This window comes from Schistocerca piceifrons, chromosome 6 (assembly GCF_021461385.2).
Source record: "Schistocerca piceifrons isolate TAMUIC-IGC-003096 chromosome 6, iqSchPice1.1, whole genome shotgun sequence".
Lineage (NCBI taxonomy): Eukaryota > Metazoa > Arthropoda > Insecta > Orthoptera > Acrididae > Schistocerca > Schistocerca piceifrons.
Genome location: NC_060143.1, coordinates 298,625,044 through 298,650,209, shown reverse-complemented (window position 1 = coordinate 298,650,209; position 25,166 = coordinate 298,625,044). Strand labels below are relative to the sequence as shown.

The window sequence follows — 25,166 nt, the reverse complement described above, 5'->3', positions numbered from 1 at the left end:
GAAAACAAATAACTGTTCCGGCACACTTGATTGCCGAGCAAAGAAATATAATAATCTCTTTGGTCTAGCTATTTACCATTGTTCACGTAACTGTTAACATATTTACGAAAAAATCAACTATTGCACATAACGTTATTATATAACTCAAAATTTGCTTTCAGCCACTTCTCTGCCCAGCCGCTGCATATTCAGCGGGTTATATTATTGTGTGTGATTCACAATCAAAGACGCTAGTTCGTTAGTTGTGTAAATCACTGTGATAAACACGCTAAGAGACAGCTGCAGATTTGTTTCCTGTTGGCAATAGATATTTTCAGTATAATTTTCTCATTTGGTAGCTTCAAGCAAAAGCGGCTTGTTAACTTTCCACTTGGTGATAAAATAAAAACGCTCGGCTGCTAGAATGATAGGAAAAACTTGTCTTACTATTTACCTACGTTTCCCGCTAATAAAATTCCAAATTTCTTGTTGCTTAGTTGTTGACCAAAGGTTGAATTACTGCTACCAAATGCACATTTAGATATCAGTGGAAAAAATAAGTTCCAGTGTTATTTACAAGTATCAGTTTCGGTTTTCTTCTGTAGAAGTGAAAGTTTTTTTTGCGGCGAGAAAGTTGAATGTGGCGTAAAGCAAGCGTACACTCTGCTCTAAAGTGCATTTTGCGTCAGTAACCTTATTAGTACGTTTTCATGATTCACTCATCCCATTTTGACAGCCGTCACACTCGGTATGGAAACTTGTTGCTTCTGATTTCAAGCAGCTACGCTTGTTTTCAAAGTGCAGGCTGCATTCAGCGCTGCGGTTCCAATTCTGTCTGAACTCATACAGTGCTTGTGACAAGTAATCGATGTAGTTTCCTCTGCGTTTAATCAAATATAATCTAAATTTGCTAAATATATTTCGCCCTCCATCAGCTTTTTGATACACCTCCCAGAGTTTAGAATGAAGCAAATAGAAATAGAGAGACTACACCTTGCTCTTTACCATCAGGTGAAGATTAGGCTTCTGCACCCCCCCCCCTCCCTCCCTCACTCCCCCCTTCTTTTTTCGCTTCTTTATACTTAGTAAATCAGTGGTATTTACTTAAAATAGTTTCGTAGAAAAATGTAAGAAATATTTGTAACATTAACATAAATAAGAGTCCTGACAGAATTAATCATCAAGACACACAAAAGTTGCAAACAATCCACTGATGCACTAAAAAAAATCACCCCTGAAGAATTACGGTAGGCCCTCTACTACAATTATTATTATTTGGATAGATTTTTTCACGTTTCTATATTGCACATTTTTATGTAAAAAGTCATATGTGATGCATTTACAGGTGACCACAGGGAGTGGATGATGGTAAAGGAGAAAAAGGACAGATAGCAGTGTACAACAGAAGGCCAGCATGACATTCGAATCCATAGACCGGTTCTGTGGTTCGCCGTTTTGGGTGAGTTACAATCTTTCCTTTGCTTAACTTACAAATTATCAGAACCTACAGTGCTGATAATACTAGACATTGATTACCCATTAATCATTCTTAACCTCGTTATCTTGTCAATACTAGACATTAATGTATTTCCCATGAATAATTTGTTACCTTGCTATCCATATCGTATTTGTCCAGCCTGTTCAGTTTGGAAGTGTAACAAGCTGCTGAGAAAAAGTAAGCCCTAATTAGCAATTTTTTTTGTGCGTTTCAGTTGTGAAAATATTAGCATATGGTACGTTTGTTTACGGTACTTTAGTCAAGTATCATTGGTGATAATGTACATCTTCTCTTCTATAGTATTGGAACAAGAGTCAGTAATTTACAGGGGTCAGTTTGGGATGTTTTCATCCGTTCAGCCGATAAAAAATATCTAATTGCGTTACTATACTTATTTTTACTTCGAAGTATGTTCGCTTTAGACTTGTGTAGCTATCCCAACTTTTGTTAGTATAATCGTATTATCTGCTGTAATGCCAGTTAAATCTCTTTGGAAACAAAAACTTAAGAGCAGTTTTTGATTAAACAAAACCTGTATCGTGAACGTGATTCCTCGTTATATAGCCAACATTAAATAATGGGTATGATAGATAACTATCATTTTGGAGAAGTGTGAAATGTCTAAATTTTTTCATGTAGGAACCTGCTTCGATGAACGAATGGGAATATAGATCGCCTTAATCAGTTCAGAAGGGATTATAGAACCAGTCCACGATTGTGGAGAAGGGGCTTGAAACTCATAGCTGCTTTGAGATTATTAGAGTTACGAGTAGGGTAGATGATGGGACTCATCAGGCCTGCGAAGACGGTCATGAGATACGTGTATATTTGGACATTTGCGAGTGCCGCACAAAATTCTAACGTGGATTGTAAACATAACTTTTGGCAGCAGTATTATCCTCGTTCAAAAACAATCGTTCCTTAATATCATTGTGTATTTACGCGAAAAAGATATAACAGGCTATTTTCCTATGTTAAAAACATGGTTCGGATTGTTATTCTGATCGATTATAGTAGTATTTACGGTCAGCATTCTCACAAAATACCTGTTACTTTCATATAATTGAAGCTTTTAAAAAAATCATGAAGTATCAAGGCTCGGTCGCGTGAGAAAAAGCTCTGCTACTGGCTGCAGTTCTGGTGACGTCACAGACTAGGAGTAAAACGAAGCTATACGTATGTTACAGGAGCGTTAAATGAAGTTAAGAGGTTTTTACGTATTTTTTCTCCATACAGTTTAGCTATTTAGCTATGGGAAACGCAGTCAAACTTTTAAATAACAATAGAAGGAATTTTGTGAACGCTGATAGTGGAAACCTTACGAAAGTTGATGAGTTTATGCTCCAGGCGTTAAGAGCGGCGATATGTGCAACGGTGGAAATTCTTTTCCCTGCTCCTTGCAATATCATTAAACTCACTCAAAACTAAGGAATGTTAGGACTTTTGCAAATGAGTTTGTATATTATAACAGGATTGTAGACTACCAGTCATACGATCAGAAGCACAGTAAAATTATTCTTGGCAAATCTTTTTGTGCTGATTTCTTCTATAAAAGAACCTAGGTAGACACACACATTCTAGCAGGCGCTCGCTGTCGTAACGAATAGTGTATGTGCCTGCGGTTCAAGAAGTCACGTGTTCGAACCCAGGAACTTTAAAATTTTTACACGAAATACGAAAACAGAACTAGTGACAACTGATTGTAGCAGTTGTTTCGATGGTGGAATGTGTTGTATACAGCTTCACAGTAATATTAATCTGAGAAATGGGCAATAGAGGATAAATGCATTTACTCATTCACTTTTTTTTGGAAAGCATTGCTAGTAGTGTATATATATATATATATATATATATATATATATATATATATATATATATATATATATATATATATATACACACCCACAGTACAACGACGTGTAAAACGATGAGGTTTTCTATACGGAGAGAAATAAAGCAAGCTGCAAGCAAGATGCAGGTGTAACAAACGTAAGGGCTGTGTTGTTTGTGCGTCTAAACTAACGTCACTGTCTGAAGCAGACTTACTTTTTCTTTATGCAAAATGACGAAAGTTTAAAAGTTTAAACCATAAGGATCCTAACTGTACAGCACGAAGATGGATCGTTTCTAATAAAGTAAATATATATATATATATATATATATATATATATATATATTTGGTCACATTTATTACAAAATATCTTTTGAACGCGACTTGCGTGAACGATTGCAAATGTAAGCCAAAGTAAACAGCCAGGAATACGCAGTAATACTATTTCTGAACGGTGTAGTGAAGTTTCGTACATCGGAATATGAGAGGATTGTCGGGTCGGATTTGAAGTAGCGACCTATGGATATGATCTTATAAAATTCTTCAGTTCGGTGCTCTACCACCTGAGCTACCAAATTACGAGCCTTTTATAAGGTACGACAATTTTCACGGAATTTTATTCTGTTGAATGACGCTGTCCTCCCTTGTAATAGTGGTCCCATCGGATTAGGGAAGGATGGGGAATGAAGTCGGCCGTGCCCTTTCGAAGGAATCATACCGGCATTTGCCAGAAACGATTTAGGGAAATCACGGAAAACATAAATCAGGATGGCCAGACGCGGGTTTGTACCGTCGTCCTCTCCAGTGCGAGTCCAGTGTGCCAACCACTGCGCAACCTCTCGGTGTGTAACAGTGGGAAACCATATGTCGGAGGTCCGTTGTTTTTGCGCCCCAAAACAAAAACAATGTAGGGTCATACGCGCCCGTGTCAAAACTATAAATCACGAAGACAGAGAGGAGTTAAATCAACAGAAGACAGCTAAAAATAGGGACGTGGAGAAAATTCTATATAATACACCATAGGGAAACGGAGGTCCAGAACTAAACATTAAATGGCCTTCGACTTTTGCTACGACGGATAAAAAAACAAAACGCTGTAGACAGCCCGTGCGTCGTTCGCTGTAACGGCTGATAACTCAGACGGCAAACACAAACGGGAACGAATGCGGTTTTTAAAAAAGGGCATTCCGTCAGGAAATGGCGGACAGTTAAAAGTTAGGTAGAATGTGCGCAAAGTGGTGGGGAGCACCATTTAACAAATGGCGATGGCTAAGTGCCCAATACACAACCTAACTAAAATGATGCCGGCCGCGTTGGTCTAGGGGTTCTAGGCACTCAGTCCGGAACCGCGCGACTGCTACGGCCGCAGGTTCGAATTCTGCCTCGGGCATGGATGTGTGTGATGTCCTTAGGTTGATTAGGTTTAAGTAGTTCTAAGTTCTAGGGGACTGATGACCTCAGAAGTTAAGTCCCATAGTGCTCAGAGCCATTTGAACCATTTGAACTAAAATGACCTCATCGCGGCAGGAGGGCCGAGCGGAGGTCGTCCAAGCCGCCAGAAGAGGCTTAATAATCCGGAGCTTGTTGCCATGAACGGAGGACCAGCGTTCTTGATGCGAAAGTGACACCACCTGCTGGCAGACGGCGACACAGAGATCATCTGAGGGGCTGAGGTACGAGGTACGAGGACTGCAGCCTTGGCAGCAGCCTCGTTTCCTGTCGGACCGCCGTGACTAGGAACCCACATGAACATCACAGTGGCTCCATCAGGAGTGAGCAAGTGACAGCTTTCCTGGACCAGTTGCACTAAGGGATGGACGGTGCACACCACACAGAGGCTTTGAAGGGCGCTGAAAGAGCCTGAGCAGATGACACAATTGAAAAGCCTATGTCGCCGGATGTACTGCGTGGCCTGGTACACGGCGAAGAAAGAGCTCTGCTGTAAATACTGTGCAGTGTGCCGGAAGTCGATAACGAAAAACGTCGACGCCAATGACGAAGGTCCACACGACACCACGGTCAGTCGAACACCCGTCAGTGTAAACAAAGTTACTATCGCGAAGCTCCATGCGAATGCCGTGAAACTGAAGGTGATAGAGTGAAGCTGGAGTGATGTCCTTAGGGAGCGAATGAAGGCCAAGACGAACACGACCCGCCGCAATAAGCCGAGGTGGTGAAGGGTTCACACCCTCTGGGAAAGTTGCAGGTAGCGTGAAGTTAAGCTGCTAGAGTAAGAGCCAAAAGCGAACTCCAGGAGGTAACAGAGCAGAGGAACACGCCCCACACTGACGACCAAAGGAAATACCGAAGAAAAGGGCATAGGATGGATGGCCACGCATGACAAACGGCACGCATATCTGCTGAGGAGAAAGTCACACGGCGGTAGGACAGCTGTAGTTCGGCAGCTTCTGCATACACACACTCATCCGGGCAAGAGTAAAAGGCGTCAGTGGCCAAACGGATGTCACGATAGTGGATCGTATTGAGACGGCTTAAGAGGGACAGACGGAAGTGCAGATCCATAAATGAAACACCCATAGTCTAGTTTCGAACGGATAAGGGATCAGTACAAGCGGAGGAGGGTGTTCCGATCTGCACCCCAGGACGTTTCATTGAGGACACGTAGGGCACTGAGGGACCGCATACAGTGGGCTGCCAGGTAAGACGCGTGGGAGAACCAAGAAAGTTTCCTATCGAGCATGAGCCCCAGGAATTATGTGGTTTCAGTGAACGGAAGACAACATGCCCAAGATATAAAGACGGTGGACGAAACCAGTTGCATCACAAGATATTCATACAAATGGTTTTGCCAGTAGAAAAACGAAAGCAATTGTAAATATTCCATGTGTAAAGACCATCGAGACATCACTGAAGACGCCGCTCAATGAGAAGTCCGTGGAGAACTGCAGTAGATGTCAAAATTGTCAATAAAAAGGGAGCCGGAGATTGCGACAGCAAAGAGGACGACATTCAGGACGGAACCCTGAGACACTCCGTTTTCCTGCATAAAGGTGTCCGACAAGGCAGAACACACACGTACCTTGAAAACTCGGTCTTCTAAAAATGCCTGAAGGAGACAGGGCAGGCGGCCACGGAAGGCCCACGTGTAGATACTACTGAGAATACCAGTCCCCCAGCAGGTGTCGTAGGCTTTCTCCAAATCGAAAAATACAGCCACGGTCTGGGATTTCCGCAGAAAACCATTCATGACATGGGTAGAAAAGTGACGAGATGATCAACAACAGAATGGCGCGCTCGAATTTCACACTGGACAGTGGCTAGTAAATGATGAGACTGGAGCCACTATCAGGGCGCTGATGACCGTGATGTCGAGCGCCCCATCAACCCAACTAATCATCATCACCTGGAGCCACTATACCAGCCAGGCATGAATCGTACGTTCCATCACCTTGCAAACACAGCTGTTAAGAGAAATTGAGTGGTAGCTACCTTACCGGGCGTGCCAGCGTTTGACAAACGCGCCCTCCACCCGGGAGCGGTTGTACGTATTTAACAGAATGTGCATGCCCGCAAGAGAAAGGTGCTGCAACATTTGAATGTGAACAGGGTCTGGGCCAGAAGACCGGGATGAAGTGAGAGCATGATCTAGCTTCCTCATAGTAAAGACAACATCGTAGCACTCACGATTCCGAGAAGAGAAGGGTATCGCTCGAGCCTTCTCTGCTCGTTTCCCATGGAGGAAGGTAACGTGACCGTGGGGGAGCTCGAAATCTCCGCAAAATGGTGGCCCAAGGTGTTGAAGATAGCAATAAGGTCCACTGTAACATCGTCTGCTACTATCAGGCCGAAAATTGGGGAATGGATCTTGGTCCCAGAAAGCTGCCGGAGGTTGGCCCACACAACTGAAGAAGGAATGGAACTGTTAAAAGAAAAAGTGAATGAAATCCAGCTAACTTTTTTGGTATCCCAAAGAAAGCGACGACACTGCACGCATCTGTTTATAATGAATGCAGTTTGCCATCCTAGGATGACAGTTACAAATGTGGAGAGCACGTCTCCGTGTGAATTGCGTCGCGGCATGCCTCAGTCCACCAAGAGACCGGGACACGATGTGGTAAAGAGGAAGTGCGAGGAACATTCTGTGGCGCTAAGGATACCGTTAGTAAGATATTCCACCAGTTCATCACAATTGGGGAAATGTTGTTCGTCGAAAGTCGCCAGGGAGGAGTAAAGCCTCTAGTTGACTTGACTAAGCTACCATTTGGGTGTGCACGCAGGTGGGGTAGGAGTCAGCAGACAGATAACACACGAGAAATTGTCGCTCGAGTATGTCAGAGGGAAAATTTCAAGTGAGGAAGGAAAGGCGGACTGCAACAGCTTGAAGACGGGTAGTCAGGGAGATGGGTTGACTATGAATTTCAACCAGTATGAGCAGCATGACTCCATGAGATAGAATGCCGACCTCAAGGGGAGGTCAAAACGGACTGGGAAGAAATGCGAAAAAGAAAAGCGGTTGTGAGGATGCCATTTTGTTTCCTAAAGGCAGAGAAAAAGTGGACGCTTCGATTCTAAAAGCAGCTGTATATCCTCTTTGTTGGATCGAAGGTCGCAAACGTTCAATTGGAGGAGAGTCATGAGGAAAAAATGAAGGCATCTCACCTCGGCGGCGGCCTTGTACCAGCAAGCGAAGACTCGCTGCTACAGAGCACAGAGGCAGGAGGATCCTGTTCCGGGAAGTCCACAGAAGTGACTGCTTTCCTCTGCTGTCGGCAGAATAACGGTTGGCTGTGCACACTGGTGACACGGAGGCCGGTCGGACGAGAGTATCACGTGGCGACACCGTCGAAGAGGATGTTTGAGTCGGCGAAGGAGAAAACGGTTTGCCTTCTTCGAGAAGGCAGAAGAAGAATCAGGTGTTGGTTGGCTGAAGGGACATAGGAAGTCTTCACTGGCGTATTCCTTCTGTCCTTTCCGGTCAGCCTGTCGTCTAGCTGGTGACTTTGCCCCGTGAGGCGAGAGTTTGAGGGCTTGCTATACAGCTGGAAGAGGAGACGGCGATGCAACTGTGACACTGGGCAATTTCACAACCTCAGAGCTGAATTTGAGGTCGCATATCTGCGTGGCCATGCCCTTCATGGAGCGAAATCCAGCAGGAACAGTACTGAAAGTGCCAGATATTAGAATCCAGGGTTTTCAACTAACCAATAACTTGTGAGCGACTGGGTAAGGTACTTCTTCCTTTACCAGGATCTCCTGGACAGCCTTCTCATCGAGATATATGGAACGATCTGGAGAGGCGGCAACATGGTCGCCATTGAAGCGGGGAGGAGGAGGTGGATAATCGCACTCGTGCGCTTCCCTACCACAGGTTACACATTTGGCTGAGTATCGACAAGAACTCTAATGTGCTTGAAATCATGACACTCATAGCAGCGCATTGGGTTCGGAATGTACGTTTGGACTGTGACAACTTCATAACCTGCTTTGATCTTGGACAGAAGCACCACTTTATGAAAAGGTGTGTGTGTGTGTGTGTGTGTGTGTGTGTGTGTGTGTGTTTGTGTGTGTGTGTGTGTGTGTGTGTGTGTGTGTGTGTGTGAGAGAGAGAGAGAGAGCGCATGGGCACTAAGGAGGCATCTACCTTTTTCATCAACTGAAGGACGGCAGTGACACACTGGTCAGAGAGGTACTTTTGGATTTCGGCCTCAGTCAGACCATCGAGCAGCGTGGTGTAAACAACACAACAGGAAGAATTCAGAGTCCTAGGGGCCTCGACACGAATAGCCGTGGAAAAGCGAAGTGGCGAACAGTTGTGCTCGCGAATCAGAAGTAGTCTCCTAAAAGCAAAGTTCCATTGCGTCAACGAGAGCAGGATTTCACAGGGGCGGCAACTGCATCCATCAACACCTTTCTGACTGAGAAACAGATTTACAGTTGCAAAGGACTGACAGTCTTCAGTACGTGAAATCACGAGGAACCTTGGTGCGGCTGGGACGTGGTCTACAAAGATGATTGGCTGATTGCGAGAAAATCCCCTGTGATTGCCAGCGCCTCCAATGGCGCGCTCCTTCCAACTGGGGGCCCTGTTCACAAAGGGGGCGTACGCGCCCCTAGGTGATTGGCCCCTCTGCCAGGTGATCTGAGGTGTGAACAATCAGCAATTTGGGAAGGTAGCAACTCAGGCAGCCATACTTTCCTGGGCCTGGCCTGTACCAGGGGGTACGTGAGACCCCTACCTGTCGACATGTGGCTGGAAATTAGGCATTACACAGTCACCTGTTACGCGTCAGACACGTGGGCCGGACTTAAGGCAGCGCACAGGGAGGAAGAAGGAAGAGGTTCCTCAAACGCCGAAGCGGAGGAAGGATAGGGGAAGGGAACGAAAAAAGAACGAACGAAAGGCAGTGGAGAGACTGTTCTGGTATCGGTGACTGAATATGCAGAACACATTCCCAATAACATCCCAGACATGTTTCCTAAGGAAGGGGAAAACAACAAGAGGATAGACATGCAGCACGGAAGGGAAAAGATGTTGCAAAGGTAGCCAAGTAGGAACCCGCGAAAGAGCGGTGAGCCCTCTTGGGGGGATATCTCGGAGGTAAATTAACTTCACAGTGCAACACATTTTTAATTTAGTGAACTCGTGCGTCTACAATTTGCCTGTACAGTCTAATCACATTTTACGCATATTCTCATTCTCTGGAACACTCTAAAACAACATGTCAGCAGTTATTATAGACGTATTTGTTCAATGTGGTCCTAGACATTTGTAAACCAATTTCCGAAACATAAGTTCCAAAACAACACATCACTATGAATTAGCATTACAGACTCGAGTATATGCATCATAAAAAAGTTAAAATATGCATGAAAAGCGCATGAAAAATGCTTAAAAACTGCCTGAAAAGTGTCGAAATATGCAAGATCAAATAATAAAAAAACATGGTAATTACTGCATGCATTATGTCTCGAAGTCGAACTTCTGCGTGTCAGTTACGAGGAGAGTGCCGGCCACGCGAAAAATCGGTACGTTTAGAACGCCAATACCATCTTCTGAATACTTCCTGGTAGAGGTGAGGAAGGGGCGTTTCTGAGATTATTTTCTAAAAATTTGCAAAATGGGGACGAACGCTATGTTTCATGTTCCTTCTTTGCTATTGTTGTCGGTAACAAGTGGAAGCGATGCGAGTGAGTCGTAGCGGAACAATCGATATGTTGGACCGACATAGAGATGTCACATGCAAAGGGGCACGCTCAATAACTCCGTTAAAAAACAACATACAATCACGAATTTTTTGAACAGCATTAACTTTTAATTAATACAACTGGACCAAAGCATCATTTAAAATTTATTTCTACTACTGTAAACATAAATGACCAAGTACTGTTCCAAATGTTCGGTAGTAAAATTGGGTCTTCGATCACTCAAAACATTTTTATAAGCAGAAAAGGACCTTCCTACATAAACTGAAGTAACTGTGCAGTATTTGAATTTGGGTGCTACGCTGGCACTTTGTGTTTCTGATAAAAGTTCACCCGTCCCGTTAATAAAACTATCCATTTGGCAGAAAGGTTCAAAGCCTGGGTTATTGTTTCAAATATTTTCAAACTTTTCTTTAAGTTTTCTTGGCAACGAGGAGTTTACTAAAACAATTTTATTCATTAACTGAATAGATTCATTCAACGCCAAATCTTGAGTTTCAAGCTTTTTAATACTTGCAGGTATATGGGAAATAAAAGAGCTGATCACAGCAGTCTCTCTCGTAATACCGGAATCAGTAAAAGCTTCCATGCGGTGGCAAACTGCCAAAGCTTGTGCACTATCGAAGTCTTTTACTACCCTTCTAATGGTCTCGGAAAATAAAAAACCACAGCTTTGACCCACGTACCTCAACGAATTACCACTGGTTTGGGAGGTAAAGGCACATTTGGTAGTTTTTCTTTGTAGGTTTAATGTGAGCAGGAGTCTTTAGAAATATTTTCTTTGTGGATGAAACCAGTTTATTTACATTCAGAAACGTGGAACTTACTTCTTCAGCAAGGCGATGCACTCCATGAGCAGAGCACGTCACGTAAATCAAATTTCGATAAAATACGCGGAGGGCTTTACCTGCTTTGATCATATAGGGAGCGGCATCTGAAATAAACACACACGCCCTTTCATGCAGAAGATTCTGGAAATACTTTTCTAACACCTTCATTCAGAAATCTGGCTATAGTAGAATGACTTACTTCTTTGCAGACCGCTAAATAGGAAGGAGGCGGCTCTTCTTCTAAAGCGCAGTGTAACTGCCACAAGTGTCTATAGTTTTCTTCAGCTGAAATCCAGATAATACCATCCCTGAATGCATTGCGTATTTCTTCCAGAACACTTACGTAAATTGTCGGTATGTTATTTTTACGCATTGTTGATTCATCTGGTATATTTTGACTTAAACAATATTTGCGCAGGAAGCCTTTGAGGATAGGGTTTGTAAGTTTGTGAAGAGGAATATTGCTAGCAATGAATGCTTCACATAGCTCCATGTTAAACCGACCTTTTTTGTTACCTTTGGACAAATCTTTGCTACTGCAACTTGCTGTTGTCAGAAGTTGTCGTCGTGGTCCTTTCCTCTGCATTCCTGCGATATGAAGACTTGTCTTGATATGCTGGTCTATTTGAAACACTCTTTGCACGAAACATTTTTCTCGCAAACTCGACAGTATAAAAAATTCCGTCATATGTAAATGTTCCAGGATGTCAGCTATCCACGAAACGTCGTTTCTTTATTCGGGCGATTTGGCGCACAACACGTTACACACTACAGCGGTAAACACGTTAACTGTGAACAAGTAAATAGAAAGATAAACTGAAACAATGGACGTGCGACTAAAAGCTAATTTAGTTGTTGCCGTCGCGTACGGTATGACATCGCTTCAGATTAACCGGGGGCGCGGGTGCAGTAGCATTGACTCTTGTCTACCTTTTCCTGTTCCTCATCTGTAATGATTTCGCTAGGCAGTGGCCTCTCCATTAGCAATTGAATGCAGTTCTAGGTCGCGGTCAATCTGTGAGACATAAGAACCAGATCGGGCTAGAGACCGCCCGTCTAATTAAAATATTGTAAACATGGAGCGAAAATATGCGTCACCACTAGTTTCTAGTTAAAATATGCAATAACCGGTGAAAAGGAGCCAAAGATGCAAATGCATGTAATCCGGTGCCTATTTTACGACAGTAGGAGCAGCGTGCTAGTCAGTGACGTCATAGGTATACAAGACTTGAATGGAGCATTTTAGCGGGCTTTCAAATTATTTGAATTTCTTTTCGGTTTTTATACAAGGGTACTAAAATTACAGAGGAAAAAAACTATATTAGGAGCCTAAAATGACATAGCAATTAAAGACGATTTTAAGAAAACAAATACCCTATTATCGAGAATTTTCGGTTGCTACAGTGAGTTGTGCGTAAAATATTTCAAAAAAGATCGTGAGCTACAGGTGTGTATCCTGTAAATTTCCACAGCAATATCTCCATAGAAAATCATTTCTTTATTATTGTCGAGTAGGTACTCAAGTTATTACTACGTTATAAACACTTTTTATGTTTATTGACCTCTTTCTTCTAGGTCAGGATTCCAAATTTTACAATCATGAGGTAAAGCCTCAAGAATTAAACTTCAGTAACTGTCGTATGGGATTCCATTTAGATTCCAACTTAAACAATTGTTAACACTTCATCATGCGATTTTTCTTCTTCTCAGTAACTATAATTTGATACACATTTATGACGGGTTACAGAACATTGGAAAAATATTTTTAAAAGTCTTCCACTTGAAGTTTTTGACACTTCGTACATATTCAGTGCCGCGCACATATAGTGGAATTAACTGATGATGGTCGAAGTAGAGAGCCATGTATGGAAGTGAAACATGGACGATAAATAGTTTAGACAAGAAGAAAATAAAAGATTTCGAAATGTGGTGCTACAGGATAATGCTGAAGATTAGATGGGTGGATCATATAACTATTGAGGAGGTATTGAATAGGATTGGGGAGACGTTTGTGGCACAAATTGACTAAAAGAAGGGATCGGTTGGTAGGACATGTTCTGAGGCATCAAGGATCACCAATTTAGTATTGGAGGGCAGTGTGGAGGGTAAAAATCGTAGAGGGAGACGAAGAGATGAATATGCTAAACAGATAAAGAAGGATGTAGGTTGCAGTAGGTACTGGGAGATGAAGCAGCTTGCACAGGATAGAGTAGCAAGGAGAGCTGCATCAAACCAGTCTCAGGACTGATGACGACGACAACAACAACAACAACAACAACAACAAGTGATAAGTTTTATTCTTTGACACTTTGCACATATGCAAAGCGGCTCATTCAAATCGAACCAAGTGATAATTCAAGAGCAAAAATTCGAAAAATTTCTAAACTATAGACTTATCAGAAATAGTGAACAGTTTACTAGGAGTGTCTTTGCGTGTAAATAAGTGACTTTACATCCATGAAATGAGGTGAAACAGTGATTTTCCTCATTCATATAAATATTTTCATATTTTTCTTATAAAACGAAATGTTGAAACAAAACTATCAAAATTGCAACAATAGAGAAAAAACTTAAATGCATTTATAATCAAAATAACTTTAAGATATTTCATTTTTAGTGAAATGAGGTGAAACAGTTTTTTTTTTTTCTCCCAAGCACAAATTTACGTTACACGTTTCACATGAACCAAATGTTTAGCCTTTGCACTCTGGATTTTTCATGTTCTTTCCTCATTCCAAATCGGCCAATGGTTTACTGGATCCAGTCGTACATCTTTCAATGGTAGTGAAGATCATTTAACTTTCATTCTCTTGCTCTCTGTTGGGTCCAAGCTGCTTGGTCTTCCATGCTTTCTTGGCCCCTGGCATAGATTAGATTAGATTAGATTAATACTAGTTCCATGGATCATGAATACGATATTTCGTAATGATGTGGAACGAGTCGAATTTTCCAATACATGACATAATTAGGTTAATTTAACAACATACTTAAGTTAATATAAGAACTTTATTTTTTGTTTTTTGTTTTTCTTTATTTTTTTAATATTTGTGTTTTTTCTTTTTTTCTTAATTTATATCTAAAAATTCCTCTATGGAGTAGAAGGAGTGGTCATTCAGAAATTCTTTTAATTTCTTCTTAAATACTTGTTGGTTATCTGTCAGACTTTTGATACTATTTGGTAAGTGACCAAAGACTTTAGTGACAGTATAATTCACCCCTTTCTGTGCCAAAGTTAGATTTAATCTTGAATAGTGAAGATCGTCCTTTCTCCTAGTATTGTAGTTATGCACACTGCTATTACTTTTGAATTGGGTTTGGTTGTTAATAACAAATTTCATAATTGAATTGGGTTTGGTTGTTAATAACAAATTTCATAAGAGAGTATATATACTGAGAAGCTACTGTGAATATCCCTAGATCCTTAAATAAATGTCTGCAGGATGATCTTGGGTGGACTCCAGCTATTATTCTGATTACACGCTTTTGTGCAATAAATACTTTATTCCTCAGTGATGAATTACCCCAAAATATGATGCCATATGAAAGCAATGAGTGAAAATAGGCGTAGTAAGCTAATTTACTAAGATGTTTATCACCAAAATTTGCAATGACCCTTATTGCATAAGTAGCTGAACGTTTCAGCAGATCATCAATGTGTTTCTTCCAATTTAATCTCTCATCAATGGACATACCTAAAAATTTGGAATATTCTACCTTAGCTATATGCTTCTGATTAAGGTCTATATTTATTAATGGCGTCATACCATTCACTGTACAGAACTGTATGTACTGTGTCTTATCAAAATTCAGTGAGAGTCCGTTTACAAGGAACCACTTAGTAATTTTCTTAAAGACAGTATTGACAATTTCATCAGTTAATTCTTGTTTCTCAGGTGTGATTACTATACTTGTATCATCAGCAAAGAGAACTAACTTTGCCTCTTCATGAATATAGAATGGCAAGTCATTAATATATAATAACAACAACAAAGGACCCAAGACTGACCCTTGTGGAACCCCATTCTTGATAGTTCCCCAGTTGGAGGAATGTGCTGATCTTTGCATGTTACGAGAACTACTTATTTCAACTTTCTGCACTCTTCCAGTTAGGTACGAATTAAACCATTTGTGCACTGTCCCACTCATGCCACAATACTTGAGCTTGTCTAGCAGAATTTCATGATTTACACAATCAAAAGCCTTTAAGAGATCACAAAAAATCCCAATGGGTGGTGTTCGGTTATTCAGATCATTCAAAATTTGACTGGTGAAAGCATATATGGCATTTTCTGTTGGAAAAACCTTTCTGGAAACCAAACTGACATTTTGTTAGTACTTCATTTTTACAGATATGTGAAGCTACTCTTGAATACATTACTTTCTCAAAAATTTTGGATAAAGCTGTTAGAAGGGAGATTGGACGGTAATTGTTGACATCAGATCTATCCCCCTTTTTATGCAAAGGTATAACAATAGCATATTTCAGTCTATCAGGGAAAATGCCCTGTTCCAGAGAGCTATTACACAGGTGGCTGAGAATCTTACTTATCTGTTGAGAACAAGCTTTTAGTATTTTGCTGCAAATGCCATCAATTCCATGTGAGTTTTTGCTTTTAAGCAAGTTTATTATTTTCCTAATTTCAGAGGGAGAAGTGGGTGAGATTTCAATTGTATCAAATTGCATAGGTATGGCCTCTTCCATTAACAGCCTAGCATCTTCTAATGAACACCTGGATCCTACTATATCCACAACATTTAGAAAATGATTATTAAAAATATTTTCAACTTCTGACTTTTTGTTCGTAAAGTTTTTATTCAATTTGATGGTAATACTGTCTTCCTCTGCTCTTGGTTGATCTGTTTCTCTTTTAATAATATTCCAAATTGTTTTAATTTTATTATCAGAGTTGCTGATTTCAGACATGATACACATACTCCTGGATTTTTTAATAACTTTTCTTAATATAACACAGTAGTTTTTATAATTTTTGATAGTTACTGGGTCACTACTCTTTCTTGCTGTCAGATACATTTCCCTTTTCCGGTTAAAAGATATTTTTATACCCTTAGTAAGCCATGGTTTGTTACAAGGTTTCTTACGAGTATATTTAACTATTTTCTTGGGGAAGCAGTTTTCAAATGCATTTACAAAAATGTCATGAAATAAATTATATTTTAAATTGGCATCAGGTTCACGGTACACCTCATCCCAGTCTAACTGCTGTAGGCTTTCCCTGAAATTTGCAATTGTTAAATCGTTGACTGAACGTACTACTTTGGAGGACTGTTTAGTATTGCTGAATGGAGCTATGTCATATATTGTAACTAGCTGTGCACCATGATCAGAAAGACCATTCTCAACAGGCTGAGCATTTATCTGGTTAAACTTATCTTGGTCTATAAAGAAGTTATCTATCAGTGAGCTGCTATCCTTTACCACCCGAGTAGGAAAATCAATAATGGGTGTCAAATTGAAAGAACCGAGTAATACTTCAAGGTCATTTTTCCTATTACCCTCTTTCAGAGAATCTACATTGAAGTCCCCACAAATAATAATTTGCTTCCCCCTGTCTGACAGATAGCACAACAAGGAGTCCAAATTTTTCAGAAATAGATGAAAATTTCCTGATGGGGACCTATATACAGTTACAATTATAAATGTGCCTTTATTTAATTTAAGCTCACAGGCACATGCTTCTATATGTTTCTCTACACAAAACTTTTTTGTTTCTATACTTTTTGCACAATGATAACTTTTGACATATATGGCAACTCCTCCTTTCTCCATATTTTCTCTCATTACATGTGCAGAGAGCTTATAACCACTTACATTTACCTTATCCATATCAGTAACAATGTGATGCTCAGACAGGCATAGTATATCTATTTCATTCTCAGCTTCTGAATCTTCTAAACAAACCAGAAGCTCATCTACTTTATTCTTTAAACTCCCAATATTTTGATGAAATATACTTACATTATTTTTAATTATACTTTTACGAGAACCTTTCCTTATTCTAACATTTGCAGTACTCTCCTGTCTGACAAGGAGAGGCCGCCACTTGTGAAATTCAGATTCGATTCATACTGCGCATAATAAAAGCTCATGGCCAGAGGTGTAATGTGGCAAAGCACCAAGATGCACTTCTCAGCCGTTGTCGAGAAAATCGACGGTTAAAAGAAACCGTTGCTGTGAAATACTCTCTACGATTAATAGTTTTCTACAGCGTCGTGGCGCAGCGGTAAGCGCTCGGGTTCGTAATCCGAAGGTCGCCGGATCGAATCTCGCGCCATGCAATTTTTTTTAGTATTTGTTTTTTGTAATTCAAATATATATATATATATATATATATATATATATATATATATATATATATATATATATATATATATATATATATATAAAATTCCCGACAATCAGTTGCAACAATTATGCATATAATAAGGTGTTGAAAGTCGTTTGTCGTGGAAAAACTGGCGACTTCGAACATCATTATGTTTTCCGCAAACAAAGTTGTATTTCACAAATGTTATTAATTATCTTCATAATGTTATCCACGTATAGTTAACGGAAGACGTAGAAACGATATTCCGAAATGAATACGTATAGCGTAAGTCAAACGTTCGAATTAGAATAGAGACCCCACGAACACAAATTTGCTGTGGCAGGTATGAAATATAAACTCCGTTACTCGCTCGTTACACTTGAAGGACAGATGTTGAATGGGCCGAAACGAGCCGCCGTAGTTGCGTGTTAACTTCGAAAGAAGGTAGATGCGGTCCCTAGCGCAACTTATAACATCGTCGAAAATCAGTGCGGACGGGAGAGCTTTGGTACACCCTGTTAAAAAAAAGGGAAAAATGGAGGCGGTACAACTGGAGAGCGATCCGCCTTCACCAACATGCATAAGCAATTCATTAATAGTACGAGTATTTCACCGCAACGGTTTCTTTTAACTGTCGATTTTCTCGACAACGGCTGAGAAGTGCATCTTCATGCTTTGCCACATTACACCTTTGGCCATGAGCTTTTATTATGCGCAGTATGAATCGAATCTGAATTTCACAATTGGCGGCCTCCCCTTGTGAGTTTCTCATTGTGCTTAGGCCTAGTTCCTATACCAGTGGTCACATGGTGTTCAGAGAGGCACATTATGTCAACTGGGTTGGGTGACTTTAATTCATCAATGCAATTACCTAGGACTGAGATACAACTTGGTGGAGATAAAATTTCTGGTGATTGGTGAAAATTTATAATTGATAGCTGTGATTGGTGATCAAATGTGCTGGAATTGTGCTGTTTAATTTCTTTCCTAAACTGAAGATTTGTTTCAATCCTGACCTCTCGTAGAACTTGACATCTTTCTGTCTTACCTATCCTAAAAAAGGTGCTGCTCCAACACCTGTAACCACTGGTATTTTACCATTCATGGCAGTGCCTCCCCCCTTAAATTTCCTGCTATTACCCCAGCCAGTTTCCCCTTCCCTTTCCTGTTGAGATGTAGGCCGTGCCTGGTATAGTCCCACCTACTGAGATAATCAACAGGAACCACACCAATATGACCCCCCGCACCCGACCCAAGCAGCCGTTCCAACTCCAAATTAACTCTCCCAACAGAAGAGTTCAAATGAGGCCGGTCATGGCGTCTCAGGACAGATACAAATTCAACATTGGTGTGTCTCGATGCCGACGCAATCTTTACCAGGTCACACTCTATACTGTACCCAGGATCTCTGTCGATGCTGTTCCCTGGCCCTCCCACAATAACCACGGTGTCTTCCCTGGTATATCCTTTACAGAGTGAACCTAAATCCTCTGTCACCTGATCCAGACTAGCACTTGGTTTGAAAAAATTTGTGACCTGGTATTCTGGTCCTAATTCCTCCTGCAGAAGTTGGCCTACACCTCTGGCATGAGAACTGCCTAACAACAAAACTTTCTTCCTTTTCGATGACTTTCCTACATTCTTTTTCAATTTCCTATTGAAAGTTTGTTGTGTCCTGTCTACACCTACCTCTGCTTGAGGCTCATCAGTTTCTAACTGAAGCAACAGGTCAAACTTATTTTTGACATTCACCACAAAACTGTCAGACTTGGTTCTAGGCCTGTTCCTTCTGCTACCTGTTGCCACTTCCCACCTCTCTTTGCCCTTCTCCCTCCTTAACCTGTCCAGATCTTCCCTAGCCTGATCTAGCTCAGCCTGAAGGGCAGCAATTTTCCCCTCCTGTTCCACTATCTTCCTATCTCTGCTGCAAATCCTACATAACCACTGATGAGCCTGATCCACTTTCCCAACACCCACGCCACTGCAGTCCCCCCAGTGAAAAAAACTACTGCATCCATCACACCAAACCCCGGAACTAACAATTCTACGGCAAGTCAGGCATTTCTCACTCATGGCAAAAATAATACTTTAGCTAGAATAAATCAATTAAATTACCGAAAATCAAAAAAGACGTTACAAGAATTAAGCCTATTCATAAATGTATATAAGCAAGTTTCTGATTTAAAATTCCGCTGTTTTTCTGAGATCTGTATTAAAACAACGAAGGTATACGCTATTTATTATATATTTCACTCGATGGAATGGAAAAAGGACAATTAAACGAGATACTTTAACTTTGATTCTCCAAAAACGTTACGAGAATTAGGCCTATAAACAAATGTATATAGGCAAGTTTCTGATATAAAGTTACGCTGTTTTTCTGAAATCTGTATTAAAACAATGAAGTTATACACTATTTACGGTAGTTTACTTATTTGTTACCGAGAAACTAGTTAAATTACCTTGAAACAAGAAACAAACACGTTTACAAAATTTAAGCCTAAGCGCGACTTCGCGAAGTTACGATCATTTCGTGTTTTCTGAAAAAATACGCAAAGAAAAGTCAAACCTTTAACGGCAAGACTAAACGATACACTAATGCACGTATTTAATTTGTTGTCGGCGTTAAACTAAATTATATTCCTGTCTAAATCACTTAACTTTCTGGAAATTGTTTCTGGCGTCACTTACTCGGCGGCCATCTTGGAACAAGTGTGGGCTAACTGAGTCGTAAACCTCTCTTGATCCATGGGTGTGTCTATTGGTGCTCTTTCAAGAAGCGTTCTTCAGTACGGTATCCATTAATTTATTACCATTGTATCAAGCAGGTGAAAAAATAGACGAAGATACCATCTCTTTGATCTTATCTTGATGTGGTGTCTTCATATATTGCTGTCAAGCAAATAACCATTTCCCATGTGGGAATTGTATACAGAGACTGCTGCTGTACAAGGCACCATCATGTGCTCCTTTTACTTGAATCAAATCTTCTCACTTCTTATTTTGGAAGTTCTCCAACAAAAGTGGAGAGGAAACCAGCATTGCTGTACAAAACAGTAGAAATGTCAACTGACTCAAAATTTGTTGTGACTTCTTCTGAATAACTGCGCGAGTCCTTTTTGAGTTCTTTTCGTCACGGAATTCTATTGCTTGAATTGTACCAATACGCAAGAGTTCCTTTCTTGAACAAATACACCGCTAAATCCAGAGAAGTATAATGTCAGTCAAAATATAACTTGTAATTCTGGTGTCTTGGCACTTCTCTTGACAGCCAAATAACATCATTTCCATTAGCTCCGATATCAGGTTCCGCATCAGCTCGAAGTTTAGGGACATTTTGCTGTATGCTGGAAATTTTCAATTTGTGAGCAAACCCCAGGTCACCACAAAGCATAGTGTGTTTGGAACCCCATTTGTGTGGTTTATCTTACGTATACGTTTTTGTGTGCTGTCTTGCCTTAATAGCTCAATTCTGTTCATCAATTGAAAGACGTTCACCCATGGGTACTGATAGATATCTTTGGTTCAAGTAGTCTAATATTGGCCATACTTCGTGTAGTTTGTCACTTTCAGGACATTGGGGGGTCTGATCACTTCAGGTTGTCATTGGAAAGCAAAGTACTATGCAACCTCTTGAAGTACTTCTGTGACATAGTCTGTTTTACCTACTCAATTCCAAATACATCATTTCACAGATGATGGATGTTGGCTGGTGGAGTCAAAGCACTGATGATGCACATGCTATAAAAAATTTATAGACGTCATAATTTGTACAATCAATTGGCTTGTTTGGATTTTGTTGAATAGCATATAAATTTGTTTCATCCACAATTTTTGATATAATTTCATCAATGAGGAAAAAAAACTTAAAAAATCGGTACGGTGTACATAGCTCTAGAACTGATAGCTGTAATTTGTTCTTTCTGTGAATGGGAACTTGTCAGGAGAGGAAGGAAAACATTACTTTTTCCATAAAACCTGTTGTTTTGTAATATTTCTTCTTTTGCCAACAGGAATTTCAGTTCAAATTTCCAGAAGAGATGGAGAATTTCCTTCGAACATTTCCTGTAGCTGTATTGGATATATTTGAAATTGGTTCTGTTTGGATATCAGGTCCAGGGTCACTATCGCTATGTGGAGGTTCAAGGTCTTGGACATTAATTGTTGGATCATCGTCAAATTCCAGCTCATCGTCACTCTCTGAATGGCAAACCAGCGCCATGAATTCATCTGATGTCAAAACCTTAAGTTTTCCATTATCCCAATACACAGTGGAATCCATCACAGTAATTTCTTGTCAACAACTGTACAGGAAACTGAAACAAAAAACGTGTGATTGGAATTTGTATAATGTAAGAGTTGAGAACAAACTAGAACCATGTCACATACTTTTGCAGATGTGCATCAGAATAATATTACTTCCTACTTACTTGTTAATTAGCAGAAATATACATGAACACAGACACATTCACCACTGTTAGTGAATCACGATATATGTATATAAACAAAGATGATGTGACTTACCATACGAAAGCGCTGGCAGGTCGACAGAAACACATACATACACACAAAATTCTAGCTTTGGCAACCAATGGTTGCTTCGTCAGGAAAGAGGGAAGGACAGGGAAAGACGAAAGGATGTGGGGTTCTTAACTCCTTTGGTTCCATCAGATTCAACTGATCCTACTCCAAATCCCATGCCACTTTCCTTGACGTTGACCTCCATCTGTCCAATGGCCAGCTTCACACGTCCGTCCACATCAAACCCACCAACAAGCAACAGTACCTCCATTATGACAGCTGCCACCCATTCCACATCAAACGGTCCCTTCCCTACAGCCTAGGTCTTCGTGGCAAACGAATCTGCTCCAGTCCGGAATCCCTGAACCATTACACCAACAACCTGGAAACAGCTTTCACATCCTGCAACTACCCTCCCGACCTGGTACAGAAGCAAATAACCAGAGCCACTTCCTCATCCCCTCAAACCCAGAACCTCCCACAGAAGAACCACAAAAGTGCCCCACTTGTGACAGGATACTTTCCGGGACTGGATCAGACTCTGAATGTGGCTCTCCAGCAGGGATACGACTTCCTCAAATCCTGCCCTGAAATGAAATCCATCCTTCATGAAATCCTCCCCACTCCACCAAGAGTGTCTTTTCGCCGTTCACCTAACCTTCGTAACCTCTTAGTTCATCCCTATGAAATCCCCAAACCACCTTCCTTACCCTCTGGCTCCTACCCTTGTAACCGCCCCTGGTGTAAAACTTGTCCAATGCACCCTCCCACCACCACCTACTCCAGTCCTGTAACCCGGAAGGTGTACACGATCAAAGGCAGAGCCACGTGTGAAAGCACCCACGTGATTTACCAACTGACCTGCCTACACTGTGACGCATTCTATGTGGGAATGACCAGTAACAAACTGTCCATTCGCATGAATGGACACAGGCAGACAGTGTTTGTTGGTAATGAGGATCACCCTGTGGCTAAACATGCCTTGGTGCACGGCCAGCACATCTTGGCACAGTGTTACACCGTCCAGGTTATCTGGATACTTCCCACTAACACCAACCTGTCAGAACTCCGGAGATGGGAACTTGCCCTTCAGTATATCCTCTCTTCTCGTTATCCGCCAGGCCTCAACCTCCGCTAATTTCAAGTTGCCGCCACTCATACCTCACCTGTCTTTCAACAACATCTTTGCCTCTTTACTTCCGCCTCGACTGACATCTCTGCCCAAACTCTTTGCCTTTACAAATGTCTGCTTGTGTCTGTGTATGTGCGGATGGATATGTGTGTATGTGCGCGCGAGTGTATACCTGCCCTTTTTTCCCCCTAAGGTAAGTCTTTCCGCTCCCGGGATTGGAATGACTCCTTACCCTCTCCCTTAAAACCCACCTCCTTTTGTCTTTCCCTCTCCTTCCCTCTTTCCTGATGAAGCAACCATTGGTTGCAAAAGCTAGAATTTTGTGTGTATATATGTGTTTGTTTGTGTTTCTGTCGACCTGCCAGCACTTTCGTATGGTAAGTCACATCATCTTCATTTTTGCCATGTGCACAGACTCGTAAAAGATGGCACTTCATGCCAAACTGAAGTTTCTGTGTACACGATGAATGTGTCATCCAAGTTGACAGTGGTATGGGCTAGTGGCAAATTCTTGCGCACAGTTTTAGATATGCAGCATTGTGCTTGTGTAGAGGGGTCTTCAAGGTTAAACTGGCCAAGACACAGAAAATTTCGTTTCATTCCACTTTGCAGATATGAAAAGCTGTGTAGTGAAGGGTTAATACTGTCTTTGTCATACACTGACATTGTTACCAAAACACTGGAGATTTCCTTTTGTTACTTACACAAACCACATTCTTTAGCTTAGTAGCCTCCTATCTTAAAGGGAACTTGCAGTGCTTACAGAGTAACAGATCCTGAAAATAAAACAATAGCAGCAAGGTTAATTTGAAGTTAGCTATTTAGTGTTAAGATGAACATTGCATCAATAAAAATGCAGCTGATAGTGAACGCTGTTCTCGGGCACACAATGAGTAAGTTGCTGTTTGTAACCAGCTGGAAATGTGAAATCTGTCAAGCAAGTGGAAGCTGCTTTGAATGGGTGTGTTAGGCAGAATGCTGAGAAATGTCCTAGAGATATCAAAGGTAGTGCAGGTACTATCCTCCCAAACAGTATAGTGTGAGTAGCTTGTCATTGGTGGTTGCATAGGTCCATTACAGAGGAGGCAGGGACCAGGGAGAACTCAAAAGTATTGCACCCATAACTCTTACCAACCAGTTGGATGTTCTGTCTTCCACTGAAACTGAACCTGCAGCCAGAATGCACAGTTGATCTGTTGAGAAACCTTCTGTGCTCTGTGTCAAGAGGAGGCAAATTCAAAAGTATTGGGATGTGTTAATCATCAGCAGTTCAGAAGTACTGCAAATAATTTTACCCTTTAGATAAATAACAGCAATAGATGGGAGGGATCACCATATGTTTTCTGTGTGTATGCCTGGAGGCCTCATTTAACATGTTGAAGAGGCTATTCTGGAATTCATTTGGGGAAAGGAGGTACTTCCAAATGCAGAATGTGGTGCATGTTGGAATGAATGATGTCATTGGGGATCTGAGGCTACACTTGGACCATTTCAGCAACTGGCAGAGAGGCTTGAAAAGATCGGCGTTGCTCGTGGAGTTTCACCAAAGAGGATTGAGAAGACCAGTTTCACTCATAGGGTTTCAAAGTAGTTCACAACCTGTCACATTGTCCCCATAACTGCTCAAGGACCTTTGGTTCAGAGCTTAGTAGGTTTCAACCAAACACTTCCAAGGCTCTGTGACAAGTTGAGCAAGAACCTCCTGCACATCCACCATAGGGTGGAGAATTTTAGGGTCTCCCTAAGTGGGTCGGAGATGCACTATGGGTGGCTACTACCTAGGTGGCTGGCTGTGTATGGAGTGCAGGCAGTGTTTCACCAATCACCTAGAACAGATACTTCAAGAGCTCATCCATGATAGAAATGTTAGTTGCATGTTTCCTGG

At 41.2% G+C, this 25,166-nt stretch overlaps 1 protein-coding gene across 1 annotated transcript in view; it reads left to right on the top strand.

Annotated features, from left to right (window-relative positions):
* The window catches only part of LOC124802918 (multidrug resistance-associated protein 1-like), a 370,137-nt gene that overhangs the window by 177,830 nt on the left and 167,141 nt on the right, over positions 1 to 25,166 (top strand). Inside the window, 1 exon segment of the mRNA XM_047263989.1 lies at positions 1,325 to 1,438. Within this exon segment, the coding sequence (XP_047119945.1) occupies positions 1,394 to 1,438 (45 nt within the window). The 5' untranslated portion in view covers positions 1,325 to 1,393.